A 20,953-nucleotide genomic window follows, 5' to 3' on the forward strand; every position below is an offset into this window, starting at 1 on the left:
CTGTATGCTCGTTGAGTTAGTTCCAGAAGAGATCTAATTTCTAGACAGGTTTAGCAAATAAAGTACTAGCCCTTATCCTTTGCTCTGATGCCTCTCCTTTTCTTGGGCAAGTAGAGGATTGAGATAGACAGACAGACGTACATATACACACTTGAGAATAGATGATACCTATGAACATATCCTGTTCCATAAAGCTGGTACTTCTGCCTAGGTTCTTCTGGTGGGGGAAGGTGTAAGTAATAGCTAACATTTATATTGTACTTTTTTTACAAAGCACTGTCAATTTGTTACACCTTTTTTATGACTAGAGTGACACTGTCCATCAGTAGAGTGCCTGAAGTCTGCTGACACATTTTCAAGATGAAACACTAAGATGTTAAATCTGAAGAGAAGGGATAGTTTAGAGTTTCTTTAGCCATTAATTAAGGGTACTAGTTTGTTCTTAAATAATTATGCTGCAATTAGAGAAAAGCCAATGTGCATAAATATTTCTAGTATGATGGTGGGGAAGGTTGGCATTATGTGATTCCCAGTTTAGGTTGGTCACTCAGGGGCATCATAATTGAATACAACAATTGTTTCATGTCTGCTGGCAGCTTCTACTGCAAGTTGGCATTGAAAGCCAGGCAAGTGTAAAATCAAGGTTGTTCTTGAGTTAAGAGTGGCCAGCTAGGTAAATGGAGTGTGTGCTTGTTGCCAGGAAAGCCCCCCCTCCAGCCCCTCCCCCCTTCCCCGCCTTCCTACTGCATTAGTCACTAATGGAAGCACATGACTTACTAGGCACTAGAAGTGAGCAGGATGTGAGCAGAGAAGGGTGCTTCAGATGCTCCCTAGAGCTCTCTCCCCTCTAGAGGGTTGACAGTCTGAAGAGAGGTCATTTTCATCTCTCATAGCAGTGATTATAAGAAATGCTTGCTATTTGTTCCCAGCTCCTTATGTTGAAGTAAAAAGAGAGGACACCACTGGCCCCCTAGGTTGTGAGCGGACAACTTCAAGGTGGCAAGGACGTGGAAGTCAGCATAGCTAAAGCATGATGGCCCTTTAGGAGAGGAGATGGTGGAAATGAAGCTATTTTGTGTTGCTTCCACCCTCCCTTATTGTCATCTCCATCTCCTGAGACACTGAAATAATCTAAAGCTCTCAGTCTGTGGATTTGAGCCAAAACTTAAGTTGAAGTCTGTACAAAGGAAGGAAGAAGGTCCTCAGAGAAGGGCAGGGATCAGGCAGAAGAAGCCCTGAGTAAGGACCAAAGACTGAACAATATAAGTATGAATGATTAAATCCACCTTCTGTACCCTGCCACCTCGGCAGAAGGCAAGTCTTTGGAGTTCACTTTTAGGGATGGAGTGAAATCTTCAGTGTCCTTTTGAGGACACATTTTGGGAATATCATAACATGCTTTCTTGGGAAAAATATGAGAAAGTGGCAAGTGATTCTAAATCCCCATGTGTTTGGAAATGACTTTGGGTAATTTTTTCTAAACCTTGAATGATACAAAGTCCCTTTTTTAAAAGTCTTGTCCTTTAAACAGTGGTTGGAAAAGTCTTCTGCTTCAGCAGGCATTAGACAAGCTTAGAACAAGACTGGGAAAGCAAGCAGTGGGGACTGACAGGCCGATACCTTGGGGGCCACTCTTCCAACCCTGCCTGGTGTGGGACCCCCACCCAAATGGAAGTTTAAATTTTGTTTTACTGTGAGGAGCCTATTGCAGTGAGTTATGGTATTATTTGACTGTCTTGGTGCTGATTTGTTATTGTTAGCTACTCTCTTTCCTTATGACTTGCAGTGAGATGCTGCCATTCCTAATTATTGAAAACCCGTTTTGGAAATGGGTAATAATAGATCCATTATCTTCTTGGGTTTCCAGCAGTAAAACAGCTGGTGGTATTTATTCCCATTTCCCAGAAAGGTAGGTGATTTGCCCTAGGACTAGCTGTTCTTTCTACTACATGCTCCTACATCAGTGTTTTGAGCAAAATGAATTTATCAAAACATTCTGGAATAAGACCATCCACTTCCTTTTCAGCTTACTCCAACTCCTACATGGAAAGCAAAAGGAAATAGATGGTTCTTGGGGTGGGGCTCAAGTTTTGGACTATCATGTTGCTGTCCATAGGAACTAAATGGGGGAAGGGGGTGAAGGATGGAAGAAAAGATGAGGGAGAAAGCCCCAACTAGCTGCAGAAAATGGTGAATCATGTTCAGAAGTTGGCAGGGAAGGAGAGATTCATCAGTCCCACTCCCACACTTTTCTGCTGCTAGGTTCCAAACCCTTGCTTCCACATTTGCAGGGGAATTCGCTGCATGATTTGAGGCAAATAGTTTCACCTTTCCAAACCTCAGTTTAGTTATCTGTAAAATGTAAGGAAGGGGGTTGGGCTAGATGGTCCCAAGACCCCCCTTCTGTGATTCTAACTCTCACTCTCTGGAGAAGAATTGAATTGCCAGCTGCTCCACGTTTTATTGTTGCTGGCATAGTTATACGTAGGTAATACCCTAGACTTGGGCATTGGCTTAGCCAGGAGTGCTTATCAGCTATCCTATTTAAGTAATACTTGCCATGAAATTTTCCAAATAGTACATTTAGATTTAATAAGATATACTAATGACTAAAACAATTAGTGAGGTTGAATAGTGTTCTAAAAGATACCTATCTGTTACTGCACTAGGAGATAGCTTCAGATAAATATCTGTTCAGCATTTGTAGGCTTTATTTGTAGGAATTATTTTTAATAATTCATTTGTATTTCATTAGTATTAAAAGTTATAAAAATTTTTATTTTAGATTGTTTTAAAGATAAGGAAAGGCAAGTAGATCTCAAGTCCAATACCCTGTATTATGGGGCCTGATCACTTCCATGGAGGTAGTGACTGTGCCTTTATTTCTGCTGTTCTCCATCCCTTGTAACTGCTTTTGATCATGACATTCACTTGCCTTTAAAAAACATTCAGTATAATTCTCAAGTGTTAGACTTGGAAGAGTCCAATACCCTAATTTTATGGAAGAGGAAACTGAGACCCAGAGATAAAATGGCACCCACAGGTGCATGTTAATAGAACTGAAATCAAATCCCAAGTATTCTGACTCCCAAACTCATTGCTCTGTCATACCACCTTGCTATCCCTGCAGGTGGGATCTGAACTGGCTTACCCAGCAAGCAACCCATTCAATAGGGAAAGAATTGAATCTGATGTCTGGTGTCACAGACCAGAGAAAGAAGAGATTTCTGCCAGATGTTTGCAATTTGAGGCTGTGCTTGACTCTACTTCTTAGTGGATATTTAGCCTTCTGTCTCTATGTGACTGGAAAACTGATGTTTATCACAAGCTCAGCCTGCATCTTTCTTCAACCAGAGTATGTGATCACTTTCTGGTCATAACACTATTGCTTCTGGGACATTGGTCAGGATTTGAAGTTAGATTTTGTCAGTGTGGTGATGAAGAGCCAACCAACCATCCTTGGAGATACCTCCTTTTTTAAAGCTTGATGCCAGTGTTTTATAAAAGGGAGAACCTTAGAGGAACTACTCAATATATATATTACAATACTATTTCTGAGTTTATTTTTGTTTATTTTTGTCTTTCATTTTTTTAAATGTCTAAATTAAACACAATACTTTGAGACTGCAAAAGGGAAAGAAAGAACAGTTTTCTCTAGAGGACTGCAAGCTTTCCAAGGTAGTGCCTGAGCATCTTTAGAAGCGGGCATCTCGTTAGCTAATACATTACACCAATCAAGAAGAGTTATCTTAAGCCACAATTAATCTGTTCCCTGGCATATGTTGATAGGAAAGCATCATGCTGTTACTTAATTAAAAGCAAACGGATTAAAAATGATTAATAAGAGTATTAAATATTCTCCTAGAGTAAAAGCTTTGGGATTCTTGGGTAAACCTAGCTCTTCTCAGGTCTGAAGCCCAAAAAGCATATTCTGTTTTTTTTTCCTCCCGTGAAATCTTTATAAGTATTTGGTTTTGTATGCAGGGGACATGCACTGGAATCCTAGAGCAGTGGGGCAAAAAATAATAATAATAAGACTGCATTACTGATGATGGAAATGTGAAAGTTGAAGTGACAGTATGTGGGTAGGATATCAGAAGTTGTATTCATGGACTGAGGCAGCTTGAGAAATTATGTTATATTAGCTTTTAAGAAAAAGTTGAGTAGAAAAGATTGATTGAATAACAACATTTATTAGGACTTTTTGTGTGCAGAATATTCTCATATTCCCTCATAGATGTGAAGGAAGAGATAAGATTTCAGTAAGACAGTCCTGGCCCTCGGGGAATTTTATAGTACAGTAGAAACAAGTGGGCATGCGCATGCTTGCATGTGCGCACACACACACACACACACACACACACACACAGTTTTTGTACATAGAAAGTACATTGTTAGAGAACTGGAAAATAATGTGTTCTATAAGGTTCCAAGAGCAAGATCATTATCTACCAGGAGGATCAGAGAAAATCCATGGAGGTAGTGGTCTTTGAATTGGTCTTTATATAATAGGAAGAGATTCAATAAGGGAAGATGGAGGAGGGAGGGCATCTTAGATAGGAAACAACTTGAGCTTGGAGATTTGAGGTGAAGTAGTTTTTTAAGGTTTGGAGAACTATGCTTCTTATGGGTGGGGATAGTTTCACTCTTATATTTGAATTCCCAGCATAGTGCTTGGCAAATAGATGGTAAATGTTTGTTGATTGATTGAGAAGAATCATAGAAGGCTGGAAAGGTAGATTGGAGACAATATGTAGAGATGGCCTTGAGCAACAGGCAAAGACATTTGAATTTTACTTTGAAGACAATAGCAAACCACTGAAAATTTTTGAACAGAGAAATGAGGAGACTCCATCTATGCTTGAGAAAGACACTAGAGACAGTGAGTGAGGTAGAGAGCACTGGGCTAGAAATCAGGACACCTATATTTCCCACACACATTCCCCCATCCCAGGCTGTCACTCCTTCCCTACCAGGGTTCCATGAGACTCCAGTGAGATAACACATCTTCACATATTTTGAAAACCTTGAAGTAATTCAACCACTACTAGGCCAATTCATTTCACCTATCTGACCCTCAGGTTCCTCATGTGTAAAATGAGGACAATGTGATGCTACCCTGTGCTCTATCTGCCTCAGGGCCTTTGTGAGGATTGAACAAGTTACTGTCTGTGTCTGTAAAATGTTCTGTAACCACAAAGCCACAGGAGTTATGTAAGTGTAAGCTGTAATGATATTACTAGGGGAGGGAAGCCAGAGTTTGAATTTCAGTTCTGTCCAGGAATGTTGGAAATGGCATCCAGATTTTTTTTTCAAGTCCTGCCTCTGACACAGATTAGTTTTGTGATTGTGGATGAGTCTTTTTTTTTTTTAAATTTTAAACATTTCCAAACATTATTCACTGGAAACAAAGATCATTTTCTTTTCCTCCCTGCCCCCCCTCCCACCACCTTTCCCTCTCCCATAGCCGACGCACGATTCCACTGGTTATCACATGTGTTCTTGACTCGAACCCATTTCCCTGTTGTTGGAGTTTGCATTATAGTGTTCATTTAGAGTCTCTCCTCAGTCATATCCCCTCCACCCCTGTAGTCAAGCAGTTGCTTTTCATCGGTGTTTTTACTCCCACAGTTTATCCTCTGCTTGTGGATAGTATTTTTTAGATCCCTGCAGATTGTTCAGGGACGTTGCATTGCCATTAATGGAGAAGTCCATCACCTTCGATTATACCACAATGTATCAGTCTCTGTGTACATTGTTTTCCTGGTTCTGCTCCTTTCACTCTGCATCACTTCCTGGAGGTTGTTCCAGGCTCCATGAAATTCCTCCACTTTATTATTCCTTTTAGCACAATAGTATTCCATCACCAAAATATACCACAATTTGTTCAGCCATTCCCCAATTGAAGGGCATCCCCTCGTTTTCCAATTTTTGGCCACCACAAAGAGTGCAGCTACGAATATTCTTGTACAAGTCTTTTTCCTTATTATCTCTTTGGGGTACAAACCCAGCAGTGCTATAGCTGGATCAAAGGGCAGACAGTCTTTTAGTGCCCTTTGGGCATAGTTCCAAATTGCCCTCCAGAATGGCTGGATCAATTCACAACTCCACCAGCAAGGAATTAGTGTCCCCACTTTGCCACATCCCCTCCAGCATTCATTACTTTCCACAGCTGTCATGTTAGCCAATCTGCTAGGTGTGAGGTGATACCTCAGAGTTGTTTTGATTTGCATCTCTCTGATTATAAGAGATGTAGAGCACTTTTTCATGTGCTTATTAATAGTTTTGATTTCTTTGGCTGAGAACTGCCTTTTCATGTCCCTTGCCCATTTATCAATTGGAGAATGGCTTGATTTTTTGTACAATTGATTTAGTTCTTTGTAAATCTGAGTAATTAAACCTTTGTCAGAGGTTTTTATGAAGATTGTTTCCCAATTTGTTGCTACCCTTCGGATTTTGGTTACATTGGTTTTGTTTGTACAAAAACTTTTTAATTTGATGTATTCCAGATTATTTATTTTGCATTTTGTAACTCTTTCTAAGTCTTGCTTGGTTTTGAAATCTTTCCCTTCCCAAAGGTCTGACATGTATGCTATTCTGTGTTCGCCTAATTTTCTTATCGTTTCCTTCTTTATGTTCAAGTCCTTCACCCATTTTGAATTTATCTTGGTGTAGGGTGTGAGGTGTTGATCTAAACCTAATCTTTCCCACACTATCCTCCAATTTTCCCAGCAGTTTTTATGAAATAGTGGATTTTTGTCCCAAAAGCTGGGATCTTTGGGTTTGTCATATACTGTCTTGCTGAGGTCGCTTTCCCCCAGTCTATTCCACTGATCCTCCTTTCTGTCTCTTAGCCAGTACCAGATTGTTTTGGTGACTGCTGCTTTATAATATAGTCTGAGATCTGGGACTGCAAGGCCACCTTCCTTTGTATTTTTTTTTTCATTATTTCCCTGGATATCCTTGATCTTTTGTTCTTCCAAATGAACTTTGTTATGGTTTTTTCTAAATTAGTAAAAAAAAATTTTGGAAGTTCCGTGGGTATGGCACTAAATAGATAGATGAGTTTGGGTAGGATGGTCATTTTTATTATATTGGCTCGTCCTACCCATGAGCAGTTAATGTTCTTCCAATTGTTCAAGTCTAGTTTTAGTTGTGTGGAAAGTGTTTTGTGGTTGTGTTCATATATAGTTCCTGTGTTTGTCTCGGCAGATAGATTCCTAAGTATTTTATTTTGTCTAAGGTAATTTTGAATGGGATTTCTCTTTCTAGTTCTTGCTGCTGAGCTGTGTTGGAATTATATAGAAATGCTGATGACTTATGTGGGTTTATTTTGTATCCTGCAACTTTGCTAAAGTTGTTGATTATTTCGATTAGCTTTTTGGTGAATCTCTAGGATTCTTTAAGTAGACCATCATGTCATCTGCAATGAGCGATAATCTCCTCCTTGCCTATTTTAATGCCTTCAATTTCTTTTTCTTCTCTAATTGCTACTGCTAGTGTTTCTAATAGAATGTCAAATAATAGAGGTGATAATGGGCATCTTTGTTTCACTCCTGATCTTAATGGGAATGGATGTAATTTATCCCCATTGCAGATGATATTAGTTGATGGTTTTAGATATATACTGTTTATTATTTTTAGGAACGACCCTTCTATTCCTATGCTTTCTAGTGTTTTTAGTAGGAATGGATGTTGTATTTTATCAAAGGCTTTTTCTGCATCTATTGAGATAATCATGTAGTTCCTATTGGTTTGCTTGTTGATGTGGTCAATTATGTGGATAGTTTTCCTAATATTGAACCAGCCCTGCATCCCTGGTATATATCCTACTTGATCATGGTGGATGCCCCTTCTGATCACTTGCTAGAGTCTTTTTGCTAGTATCCTATTTAAGATTTTTGCATCTATATTCATTAGGGAGATTGGTCAATAATTTTCTTTCTCTGTTTTTGGCCTGCCTGGCTTTGGAATTAGTACCATGTTTGTGTCATAAAAGGAGTTTGGTAGAACTCCCTCTTTGCTTATTATGTCAAATAGTTTGTATAGTATTGGAGTTAGCTGTTCTTTGAATGTTTGATAGAATTCACTGGTGAATCCATCAGGCCTTGGGTATTTTTTCTTAGGAAGTTCTTTTATGGCCTGTTGGATTTCTTTTTCTGATATGGAATTATTTAAGAAAATTATTTCTTCTTCTGTTAGTCTAGGCAATTTATATTTTTGTAAATATTCATCCATATCACCTAGATTGGTATATTTATTGCCATATAGTTGGGCAAAGTAGTTTTTAATGATTGCCTTAATTTCCTCTTCATTGGAGGTGAGATCCCCCTTTTCATCCTTGATGCTATTAATTTGCCTTTCTTCTTTCCTTTTTTTAATTAGATTGACCAGTACTTTGTCTATTTTGTCTGTTTTTTCAAAGTACCAGCTTCTAGTCTTGTTTATTAGCTCAATAGTTCTAACACTTTCGATTTTATTAATTTCTCCCTTAATTTTTAGGATCTCTAGTTTGGTTTTCTTCTGGGGGTTTTTAATTTGTTCGTTCTCAAGTTTTTTGATTTGCATTTCCAATTCCTTGATCTCTGTCCTCCCTAATTTGTTAATATATGCATTCAGGGATATGAATTTTCCTCTAAGTACTGCCTTGGCTGCATCCCATAAGGTTTGAAAGGATGTCTCGCCATTGTCATTTTCCTCAACGAAGTTATTAATTGTTTCTATGATTTCTTCTCTAACTGGTTTTGGAGTATCATATTATTTAATTTCCAATTAATTTTTGATTTGGCTCTCCATGTACCCTTACCGATCAATATTTTTATTGCCTTGTGATCTGAAAAGGCTGCATTTATTATTTCTGCTTTTCTGCATTTGAGTGCCATGTTTCTGTGACCTAGTGTATGATCTATTTTTGTGAATGTGCCATGTGGTGCTGAAAAGAAGGTGTATTCCTTTTTGTCCCTATTTATTTTTCTCCATATGTCTATTAACTCTAATTTTTCTAAGATTTCATTCACCTCTTTTACCTCTTTCTTGTTTATTTTTTGGTTTGATATATCTAAATTTTATAGTGGTTGGTTCAAGTCTCCCACTAATATGGTTTTACTGTCTATTTCCTCCTTCAATTCTCCTAGTTTCTCTATTAAAAATTTGGATGCTATACCATTTGGTGCATACATGTTGATTAGTGATATTTCCTCATTTTCTATACTCCCTTTTAACAGAATATATTTACCTTCCCTATTTTTGATCAGGTCTATTTTTGCTTTGGCTTTGTCAGATATCATGATTGAACTACCTGCCTTCTTTCTATCAGTTGAGGCCCAAAAGGTCTTACTCCAACCTTTAATTCTAACCTTGTGAGTGTCAACCCACCTCATATGTGTTTCTTGAAGACAACAAATGGTAGGGTTTTGGGTTCTAATCCAATCTGCTATTTGTCTACGTTTTATGGGTGAGTTCATCCCATTCACATTCAAAGTTATGATTGTAATTTGTGGATTTGCTGGCATTTTGATATCTTCCCCTAGTTCTGACCTTTATTCTTTAGCTATCTCCTTTTGAACCAGTGATTTACTTTGAGTCAGTCCCCCTAGTCCCCTCCCTTGAGATGCTTCCCTTTCTAGCCCCTCCCTTTTTATGCTCCCTTCCCCTCCCCCCTCTTCTTCCCTCCCTTTTAATACTCCCTCCCCGCTCCCCCTCCTTAATTTTCCTTTTTTTCTTGCCCTAATGGATAAGATAGAATTCAGGATCCCACTGGATCTAGATGTTCTTCCCTCTCAGATTTGATTTCACTGAGAGTAAGGTTTAAGTAATTCCACTTCAAGCTCTCTTCCTCTCCTTCTCATATGAGAGTTCTTCCCCTCCCCTTCCCATGTGTATCTTTATATGGGAAAGATTATTCTATTAAGTCCCCCCCCTATTTCTTGAAGTAAATCTTAGTGTTATCAACGGTTCCCCCCCCTCCCTTTTCCTTTCTTTGCCCCCACTTTCCCCAAATCTTAATGCCCCAATCTTTCCCTATGCATGTTTCTTCTAACTACTCTTATGATGCTACAATTTTTGAGAGTTACACAAAACATTTTCCCCACATATCAATATATATAATTTGATGTAAATGTAGTCCTTATAGAAGAGAGTTTGACTTAAAGAAAAAGATAAGATTTATCTCCTTTTCCCTTTCTTTCATATTTACCTTTTCACGTTTCTCTTGCTTTCTGTGCTTGGATATCAAATTTTCCACTAAGTTCTGATCTTTTCTTAGCAAATGCTTGGAAGTCTTCTATTTTGTTGAATGCCCATACTTTCCCCTGGAAGTATATAGTCAGTTTTGCTGAATAGTTGATTCTTGGTTGGAGACCCAGCTCTCTTGCCTTTCTAAATATCGTGTTCCATGCTTTGTGGTCTCTTAGTGTGTTAGCCGCCAAGTCCTGTGTGATCCTTATGGGAGCCCCCCTATATCTGAAGCTCCTCTTCTTGGCTTCTTGTAGGATTTTCTCCTTTTCTTGGAAGCTCTTGAATTTGGCGATTACATTCCTAGGGGTTGTCTTTTGGGGATTTAGTATAGAGGGTGTTCTATGAACCCTTTCTATTTCTATTTTGCCCCCTTACTCCAGAACGTGTGGGCAATTTTCTTTTATAATCTCCTGTAGAATAACATCCAGTTTATTGTTTATCTCTGGTTTTTCTGGGTGACCAATAATTCGGAGGTTGTCTCTTCTTCCTGTTTTCCAAGTCTGTGACCTTTTCAGTGAGATATTTTATGTTTTCTTCTAATTCATTAATTTTTTGGCTTTGCTTTATTGATTCTTGCTGTTTTATGATCTCACTTTCTTCGAGTTGCTTAATTCTGGTCATTAGGGACTGGTTTTGCTTTTCAGCTTTGTCTGCCCTTCTATTGGATGCTTCGAGCTCTTTTTCCAATTGAGCAGTCTCTTCTGTCAGACTGCTGATCTCTTTCTCCCATTTTTCTTTTCAGGTTTCCATCTTTTGGGTAAGTTCCAGTTTGAGATCTTCCAGAGCTTGTTGATAGTTTCCATTTTGGGAGGCATGTTCTGATTTTTTTTGGATTTCATCCTCATTCTCTTCTTTTCCTTGGGTACTTCCACCATAAAAGTTTTCAATAGTCACCTTTTTCCCTTTCTTCCTGGAGGCTTGATTTTGGGCCATGTGAGCCATCCCTTTGGTGGTTTTATTCCCCTTTCCTTTTTGGTCTGGGGTCTGGGTGATATGGGCGGGTTTTCTGTGAATTTAGGTTGCCTCAGACTAGTTCTTCCCAGCCTCCGAGGTTTCTTAGAGCACTGGGCCCCTGATCACAGCCAAACTGCCCAGGTGTTTAGCTCCGCCCAGATGCTCAGCACAACCACCCCGAGTACGGCTCCCTGGGCCCCCTGTGCTCAGCACAGGATTCTCCCGTGAAACCGCCCTGAGATGTTTTTTCCTGGCAGTCCCCAGATCCCAAGGACCCTGGAGTGCCCCCCCAGACAGAGATGTTCCCCACTCACTTGCTATCCCAGTGAGGGCTCCGGTAGCTCACTCTGGTTTGGTGGGGGAGGTGGGGGGGAGGAAGGGCGGCTCAGTTCACGTTTCTGTGCAAGCTTTTTCCTCCTTATTATAGTGTGGAAATGTTCAAACCCCATGTACCTTCGCCTCTGTGGGGTACTGGGGAGTACTGGGGAGTCCTTCTGTTCCTCCAAAGGTGATTTTTATGCTCCTTTGATGTAGTCTGTTTTGTTCGGTGCCGGGGAGAGGAAGCGTTTGGCGTCTAGATTGCAGCCACGATTACCCGGAAGTCGTGGATAAGTCTTTTAACTAAACTTTCAGGGCTCTAGGAACTCTCTCTCTTTTAAACCTTTACCTTCTGTCTTAGTGACAACTCTTAAGACAGAAAGACAAAAGGCTTGAGAAACAGGGTTAAGTGACTTTTCCCAGGATCACACAGCTAGGAAGTGTCTGAGGCCAGTTTTGAGCTCAGGTCCTCCCAACTGGAGCACTATCCACTGAACCACCTTGCTGCCCCTTCTCTAGGAACTTTCTAAGATGATAAGTGGCAGAAAAGGCTCATATCTGCATTGGTACAGGAAGATGTCTCATCACAGAATTCCCTAAATCATTGAAGTCACTAATACCTGTCCTTATTTTTCTGCTAAAAATGTCAAGTATTTTCTCATTATATTACTCACACCTATATATAAATATATGTACATGTGTATATCGGTATAGGCATAAACATAGATATATATATTCTCATACTATTCCTGGAAAGTAAAGAGTTTTTAGCACCAGTTTTCAAAGCTGATTAAGAGACAACTAAAATCAGAGTCATCAACAGGCCTGGTTTCTTTTTCCATCACAAGACTACACTGCATTAATGTTCAGGCAGTTTAGACAGTTTCGGGGATTGGGTGGGGGGAGGCGGGATGTTTGTGTGTGTGTATAAGTTTTCTTAATGAGTTTTTTTTTTTGATTGGAGGGAACTGAAAGTTGGAGTTGAAATGACAGCACTGATTTCAGCGTCTCCCATGCTGTGTGTAAAATGTTGGCTTATGGACCTGCAGAATACCCACAAATTCAGGAACTGCCTTAGATGGGATGGTGACACCTTTGGAATGTTTTAGAAATGTTGAAGAGATGTAGGGCCTGTAATTTAAACACACACACATTTTCTGTCACTCTCGCACTTCCCACCATTGGAAATGGAAGTGAGGGGCTAGATAATGGGCAGTTTATTTTAAGAAGAGACTAATAAATGGGCTCATAGTTTCTAGCAACTTTCTCTTTCTGGTCATGAAGTGCTTATGCCAGTGAAGTAGCCATTGGCCTAGGGTAGAAGCCACAACCTGGTGATTTTAGGCGACTTAATAAGCAAGCATCTCCCAGCCCTATCTCTAGCCTTAAAGCCACTAAGATTCCCTCAATGCACCCACCTATTAAATTATAGTGCTAAGCTCATTGTCATTCTGACTTTGACTTCGTTAGTGATAACCGAGAAGGATAGCGCACCTTTAAATGACGAGCTTTGTGTTTAATTACCCAAACAAAATGACATAAATATGAATGAGCCCTAATGGTGGTACTTGGTTTTCCGGAAACCATTAACAAAACGATTCCTAAATGGTTTGTAAAGAAAATGAGAGGAGAAGAGAGCAACGAGAAGGCTATTAGGCTTCTAACACACTCCTGAATTATTATGTAGTCAACTACCTAGCAAATATCCAGCTAAATGATCTTGCAAAGAAAAAAAAAGAGAGAGGGTGAAGTGGCTCACTGAGATGTTCATGGTTGGAGGTACCTTGAACTCTTTGTATACTCTCATTGATACTAAAACAGGGGTTACATGTCTGACCTGGTGGTGGGCTCTACACTAAAGGCTGGACTTACACCATGGGGACAGTAACGTGAGCTCCCCAGGCAGGATGTAAAGAAAATCAGCCAGCAGCAAGGTTGCCTTGCTGTTGCTGCTATGAGGCCCTTCCCTCAGCCTTAGCTGTAGCCTTGCTGCCTTTAGGACTGGCATTTGGATGGGCAGCTGTTGATTTGTCAGGAAGTACAACCAAGACTTCAGAGAAAAGCCCCATTGCTTGGGAATTGTTTCTTTTTCTTTTTTTCTGTTCTGTTCTATTGTTTTCTTCTGTGTGTGTGTGTCTTTTTTTCTTTTCTTTTGCTTTACCATTTTTCTCTTGCCAGAATCACTGCTATAATAAGTGTGTGGGCATGGATGATCTCAGTGGGCAACTCTAATCAAAGCTTTGAATGTGTATCAATTGTGTTTACTAGAAGAAATGAAGGAAGAGTGGGTAAATCATCTTTTGACTTGAGCTAATTGTTTACCTCCTGCATCTGTGAGGGAATCTCCTAGATCTTTGGTTTAATATTTTATATCCACTTGTAGGTAATTGCTAATTAAGCTTCAGGAATGATAGCAGTGAGAACAGGTACATTGTGACGGTGCCATCAGTCAGCATGAGTTCGGCAGGGTTCTGGGCCTGGCTGAAAACCTGCTTCCTGACAGCCAGCTGTCTGTTTGCAGGCCTATGTCTGGGACAATAACAAGGACCTGGTAGAGTGGCTAGAAAAGCAGCTGACAGAGGAAGACGGTTTCCGTTCAGTGGTTGATGAAAACATCAAGTACATTTCAAGAGATTACATCCTCAAGCAGATCCGAAGGTAAGGCCGCAGGGAGAGGGCTGCCCTCCATGAGAGGATGGCAGTGAAACCTCTCCCCAGGAGGCAGCTGGTAGCTCAGTGGATTGAGATCCAGACTCAGAGATGCAAGGTCCTGAGTTCAAATTCGACATCAGACACTTCCCAGTTGTGTGACCCTGGACAAGTCATTTAACCCCCATTGACTAGCCCTTACCACTCTTCTGCCTTAGAACCAATACATAGTGTAGATTCCAAGACGGAAGGTAAGGATTTAAAAAAAGAAAGAAAGAAACCTCTCCCCAGCAGATATAAAAGATTGGCTAACACAAACTGATGAGTTGTTAAAAAGAGGCACAGAAACAGTCAGACTGAAAAGAGGGGGAAATAGGGGCTTTATCATTTCCCTTAACTTGTAAACTACACAGACTCAAAGAGTTGTGTGATGACTCTTGGACCAGTTGATAGGAATACAACAGTATAGTTATCACCCTTTAACTGCCGCAGTCTCATTCCCCGTTTGACTGTCTTTGCTTCAGTTATTAGGGACAGTTCATAGTTATGGATCTCCACATTTCCCTTTTAAGGCAAGAGAGAATTGCCCGCTCCATCTGCTGGGATGGTTGCTTTACAGTTAGTCTTTTCTTAAAACTCTCCTTTGAAGGAATGGGGGTTGATTTCCCAGCCTGCTAGAGGTGACAAGCATTGCTGTTAAGAAGCCCTGTCCTCCCCCTTCATCACTCTCTTCTCTCCTTCCTTTCTTCTTACTCTAGTTTGGTGCAGGCCAACCCCGAGGTTGCCATGGATTCCATCGTCCATATGACACAGCACATCTCACCAACTCAGCGAGCAGAAGTGGTTCGGATTCTCTCCACAATGGACTCTCCTTCAACGTAGGAAAAGCTTCCTGCCCTGCCCTGCCCTACTCCTGTCTCTATACAGTAGAAAGGGCCCAAGCTGCCTTTTGTGACTCAACTATGACCACTGCCTTGAGCACAGAGAACAGCCGCAGCACTGGAATGAAGGGGACTTTTTCTCTCTCCTTGGACCTTGTCTGGTTACATGGGACATGCTGGGGGAAACCCGTGATTACCTACAGCATTTATTTAACACAGATGGGAATGCCGCCCTCTCCTGCCACATAAGATGTGAGAAGACAATGAAGGGTATGAATTAATACCGTGAGGTCTTACTAAAATGAAGACAAAATGACCATTCCCTCCCTGACCCCAAACCAGCCCTCCCCCACTCCTCATTTTCTGGCAGTCAGAGGCCCAGCTTCCCCCCCTCCTCCAGCTTTATGAGCCTGTGCCCTCAGTTAGCAGTAGAGGGCTGGGGAGGGTGAGAGGCCAACAGTGCAAGCAGTAAGCCTTGGGAGAAGAAGAAAGCCCTTTCCCAGAAGATCTCAACCCATTTGCCCTGCAGGCCCTGGAATTGGGGGCAGTGTCATCCCCAGCTAGAGGGCACCAAGACACTTGTTTAACAAGTAATCAGTGGAGCTCAAAAACTAAATGTGTTCTTTGGGGACTTGTAGGCAGTAGTGATCAAGAAATGGAGCAGTGGTTATCCTTCAAGTATGTAGAGGTTCTGGAACCAGATCCTTTCTGAACAAATGGGTGCAAAAGCAGCTGAGCCAAGATTCTGACTCATCTCATTTCTCTGCCCTGTCTTGCCTTTGGGAACAACAATGCCAGCATGGTGTGAGGCTCTGGGCTTCTGCCAAGGGGGACTATGTGAGCTGCTTAAGCATTGTTATAGTCAGAGGGAAATCCTACAGTGGAAGTGCCATTTATTGGATTTAACATGCCTGCTCTTTGCCATCTCTAAATGCAAACGCTAGTTGCTTAGCTGTAGAGGAGGGGCTAAATCTACCACTAAGTCTGGAGTTTCGATAGTTGCATCTGTGCCTGGACAGCCACACTGTCCCATTTCCAATGTTGTGATGAGCTCTTCTGGCAATAGTGTTCACCACCACTTCCTTCATTCTTGACTGTAGTCACAGTACCTGGCTGAATCTTCTCCAGTATCCCTCTGCCATCAAGGTTGGAAGGAGGTAACTGAATTTACCCAGCCTAACAGGTGCCTCCCACCCTCTGAGGCTCCCCCTGTCTAGTAAAGCGCCTGCTCCCTTAGCTGTGCCCTGGTCATTGAGACTGCCCAGTGAAACTGAGACCAGAGCGCCCTTAATTACTGGCATTTACAACTCTGTTATGGTGCTATAGGGGCATACTGAGGAGGGGGCGGTGTTTTTATTTATTTTCCACAAGTAGTTAAGAACTTAATTCTCGTGTGCTTCAACGAAATAGCACCATTTGGCCAGTTTTAACATAGCTCAGGTGTTGGGAGTCTGGAAGCAGGGCAGCAGCTGCTTTTTCCTTGAGAGTTAATTGCACCTGGCACTGTTTACAAACAAGGAAAGCCCGAAGACATCTTTTTGCCATGCAATTTCTACAGAAAGCTGCAGTTTTGAGCCTTAACCCTATAGTTGACAGACAGAAAGCTCTGGCCTTCCCCTGGAAATTCAGCCTGCAGAATGGCTGGCTATTTCAGTTTGTTCCTCCCATTCCGAATCACAGGCTCACTCTTTATGCCCAAATGAATCAAATAGGGTGAACTCTGATAATGGATCTGTTACCTGGACTGCAATTGGAAGATTACCCAAGCTGAGTTGTCCAGCACAACACCCAGAAAGGTGAGAATAAAGGCTGGAGGCCCCCAGAGTTAGCAGATGTCCTGCCACGGGTCGCTTTTAACCTTAGGGTTTTGACCAGGTAGGGAAGAAATACAGTTTCGGTTACCACTACATTTTTCTGCAGTAACTAGGCTTCCTTCCTCCTACAGACAGTGTTAAAAGCCACATCAGTCTCCAGCAACTCTTATGGACAGCAGCGTTGTCTTAGTGATAATTCAAGGTACTCCTGTAAAGTAGACCCCTTTGTACATATGCCCCCAATTATTGGCCCATTTTAAGAAGTTTCAAGTAGAAAGAACGTCTTTGTTCAAAGGAAGGTATGAATGCCTGCCTCCTTGAGCTCCCCTCTCTAGGCGTTGCCCTCAGTAGGACCTTTCATAGGGACAATAGCCTGAAAATGTCTCAGTCAGATATTCCCACTTGTGCCACAAAGATGCAAGTTTATTGAGGCAAGAGGAGTAGAAATGATGTATTGACCAAACTTGCTTGAACTGAGATTGTCATATTATCTTTTCATTCTGTTCACAAAGCAACATCTACGTGTCTCGGCTAAGGTGTCAGTGGATGAAGACCCTGAGGTGGACCAGGGGCCTCAGGCAGATGCCCTTTCTCCTTCCCCACCCCCATGTTGATAAAATAAATCTCCCCATTTCTAGCTCAGTCACAGCTTGTATTTTATCTCAATCCCATTCTCAAGTCCTCACTTTTCTGTTCCATTTTCAGCTGGTGAGAGGGAGAAGGGTGTCAGTAAGAGTTATCACTTGGGAATTCCTGTAGAGGCTCCACACCTCTGTAAGCACTCAGTGCAGACACCCCAGGCCTGTACTGAGCACCTATTCCATGCAGGGGCTACGGTGATTAGTAAGACACACAATGAAATAACTTGATTTTTTAAATTTTTGTCCTTGTCCAGCCTGAGATGTTGCCACCACACAAGGTTTCCCTCACCCTTTGCTCAAAGGAGGTTGCCTTTTTCAGTCTGAAATCAATTTCTAATGAGTTGAATAAGAATCAACCTCCCCAAAAAAGGAGGTACCACTCTTCTCTCCAAGGTATGATTTGGCTTGGTTCTGCCCTGGGGGAGACGAGGTAACATCACGAGGGTCAGCTCACAGTGCAGCTGCTGGGGTGGCTGCCAGACAATAGATAGAGAGAAGATTCATTTCATCATGTCTCCTTCATTATCACATCTACTAAGAATTTGAATATACAATCCCATGTGTATACTAAAAGAAAAGAAAAAGAAAACGTACTTGAAAAATATTCAACCCCAGAAGTTCATCATCTTTCTTGAGAAGCCTAATTTCCAGGACTGCGGTGAATTCAGAGAGTGTTCTTCTAATATAGCCTATCTAATTAACACTGGGACCAAGTGGCAGAAAGTAGAGATTTGACAGAGAGGTTTCTTTTTTCATGTAGCCAACTGCACACTTGTCTTTTAGCCACATAAGAACTTTACACTCTTGGATACTAGAGGCTATTTTTCAAATTCTGTCTGCCAGACAGTATCATAGAAAAAGCACTGGGAATTGGGAGACCTGAGTCCCCCTTAGACCAGTAAACTGACCGTGGATGTACCACTCTGCCTCAGTTTTCACCCACTGAAAAATGAAACCCGATCCAATCTGTTACTGTTCTTTCTCATGTAACGTTGCAAGGACAAACAAGGAAAGCTCCTCAGGAGAAAGTTGCCTTGTCTTCCAGAGCAACCAGAAGTCAAGGCAGTCGCTGACAACTGATCTTAACCCTGATTATTGTCTGTACTTGCCACTATCAAGAGCTGAGGCAAAACCAAGAATGGCTTGTTGGCCTGGGCATCAAAATCACTGTTCTGAAAATGAATTAAAAATGTGTGTTATGTCATGTAAAAAAGATTGGTCTAATTTGCTCTGAGCTGGAAGCTGTTGAACAGAGAGAGGACGGAACAGGAATGAGTAGGCTCAGGAGGAGAAACATATGCCCCATAACCTTGCAGCTGCTCCTCAGTTTCAGAGAGAATGAGAGACCCCCCCTTGGCCTGGGACCCCTCCCTGGCTACCCTAGGAAGCATCTGTTGCCTTCCTTGTTGCCTTCACAGAAAACTGAAAAGGCAGGCAGGCAGGCAGGCTTACACAATGTTCAGTCTGTTTGGAAGAGACCACGCACAATTTACTGTTATTGCCTTTTCCTTTTGGGAAGCTGCCTGGCATGTCCGTACTCTCTGCTGCTGCAGAATTTCACTTACCTCACAAGTTTCTTTTAATAAAAGAATTTAAAACCCACAGTCAACTGTTGTCTTCCTGGTCTCAAGCGACATTGCTTTGTTTGGGGGAAGGGAGTATGTGTCAAATGAAAGAGGAAATGAAGACATGTGGGCAGTCTATTCCCAATCCCACCATCTCTTCAATTGTTGGGGAAAAAAATCCTATTTCTTCTGAACTTAAAGATGGTGGATAGAATTAATTTTTCTGCATCATCACCATTGCCAGCATGGTGTGGTAACTAAACACCTACTGAGTAAGAATACTACTATGACAGAACTGTGATATTGAAATCACTTTAAAAGACTGATATATATTAATTTAAGGTCACCAAGGAATTCACTTAAGTAATTCCTAAATGAAACACTCAGTCAGCTGCCAAATTTTTATGGTGTTTTAATTACAACAGTAGGAAGAAGGTATGAGAGAGAGAGAGAAAAGGTAAAAGGGAGAGAAGGAAAGAAGTTTAACTCAGAACCACTTTGGCTCAGGCTGAGCCTTGGATAGCCAAGGTAGGGAAAGGGATCAGTCCTTATCACTCACATGACCAATCTGAAGGAAAGCAGTCTGTGGGGCTCCTCCAACCTCAAGCACCCGCCTCGAATTGAACTCTAGCCCTCCTCCCAGGAAGTCCCGAGAACTCCAAAAGCTGTTCTCTCTCTCACTTCCTGAGTCTCGAATGTGCCAATAGTGGCTCTAGCTTGACTTACGACCACCCAGAGGTCTGTCATTTTTTTGCATATTTGTTGAAGGCCATATTAATCTTGAGTTTGCTGCAGCCCTTCCTAATCTTGTTACACTGAGTAGGGTGGAGAATGTAGTTTCCAAGACCTGATTCTGTTATTCCAAGTATCTTTATTGTTATTGATCAGGAAATAGCTAAATCCAATCTTCTAAAAAATGGTCTGAATAGGGTGGAGTAGTTTTGAAATTCACAGAAAGAGAAGATAATCCCTGCCTCCTGTTAGGTAATCCTAATTCCATGTACAGTGTAGGGCATATGACAAGGGCCAGGGGGCTAGTGAGCATTTAGAGAAGAGAAAGGTTCTCATTCTGGGAGCCCAGATGTGAGGGTGTTGATGCAGACCAGTTTGGCCAAAGCCCTTGCAGGGGAATATCGAGAGAAGGTTGGGAGTCCACGTGCTTATTACTATGTGACAGGTGCTGAGGATACAAATGGAGAGTCCTGCTCTCGAAGAGATGGCCTTCTAATTGGGAAAGACCAAAGTGTGTGTGTAAAGAGAATCAACTTCAAGAAGGGACAGTTGGGGAGGTGGTGGGGCACCAACTTGAACTGCCATCTTCAAAGCAGAGGGACTCCCCAAAGTGGAAGTGGAGAGAGGATGGGATGGGCATGGGAGACACCCAGCTCAGAGACAGAGGAATGGAAGCCTTGGAGCAGGAGTCCAGGAGGAGATTGGGGTGAGGTCGTGAAGAGCTTGAGAAACAACCCAAGGGTTGAGTCTGCCCTGTAGGCAGTGCATGGAGAGCTCTAAGTGCCATGCACACAAATGGGACCCTTGTGTAGGCATTGAGGAGCTAAGACGGTAGGGGGCTGGCGAGTGTGAGCTACCACACCGTACAGAGGAAGCAACCTCATTGGGTAAAGTGAACCCTAGTCTTGGATCTGACTCTTGGCCACATGTAATTAGAGGCCAATCACCATGTCTCTGAGCCCGTGCTAGTTTGTAGTATGACTCGGTAGGGGTTTAGTTACCATACTACTATGTTGGCAATGGCGATGATGCAGAAGAATTCATTCTCATCCATGTGCTGAGATTCCCAGGACAGCAGAGCATCTACACTGGGTGCAGAAATGCACAAGTTCTGAGGCTAAGCCAAGCAATTTAGGCATTACACTGGGTATTGGAGTCACCAT

The 20,953-nt window shown here is 41.8% G+C and overlaps 1 protein-coding gene across 19 annotated transcripts in view; it reads left to right on the forward strand.

Moving 5' to 3' along the window:
• ACACA (acetyl-CoA carboxylase alpha) overlaps positions 1 to 19,097 on the forward strand; it is a 291,002-nt gene extending 271,905 nt beyond the window's left edge. For 8 of the 19 annotated variants that reach the window (XM_007481899.3, XM_056816440.1, XM_056816439.1 and 5 more), the window contains 2 exons: positions 14,030 to 14,166; positions 14,916 to 19,097. In XM_007481899.3, the coding sequence (XP_007481961.2) occupies positions 14,030 to 14,166; positions 14,916 to 15,039 (261 nt within the window). In that variant the 3' untranslated portion in view covers positions 15,040 to 19,097. The remainder of the gene's footprint in view (positions 1 to 14,029; positions 14,167 to 14,915) is intronic. The other 11 variants (XR_461989.2, XR_008916310.1, XR_008916313.1 and 8 more) reach the window with 11 other exon arrangements.
• Positions 19,098 to 20,953: the final 1,856 nt, after the last annotated feature.

This window comes from Monodelphis domestica, chromosome 2, assembly GCF_027887165.1.
Source record: "Monodelphis domestica isolate mMonDom1 chromosome 2, mMonDom1.pri, whole genome shotgun sequence".
Lineage (NCBI taxonomy): Eukaryota > Metazoa > Chordata > Mammalia > Didelphimorphia > Didelphidae > Monodelphis > Monodelphis domestica.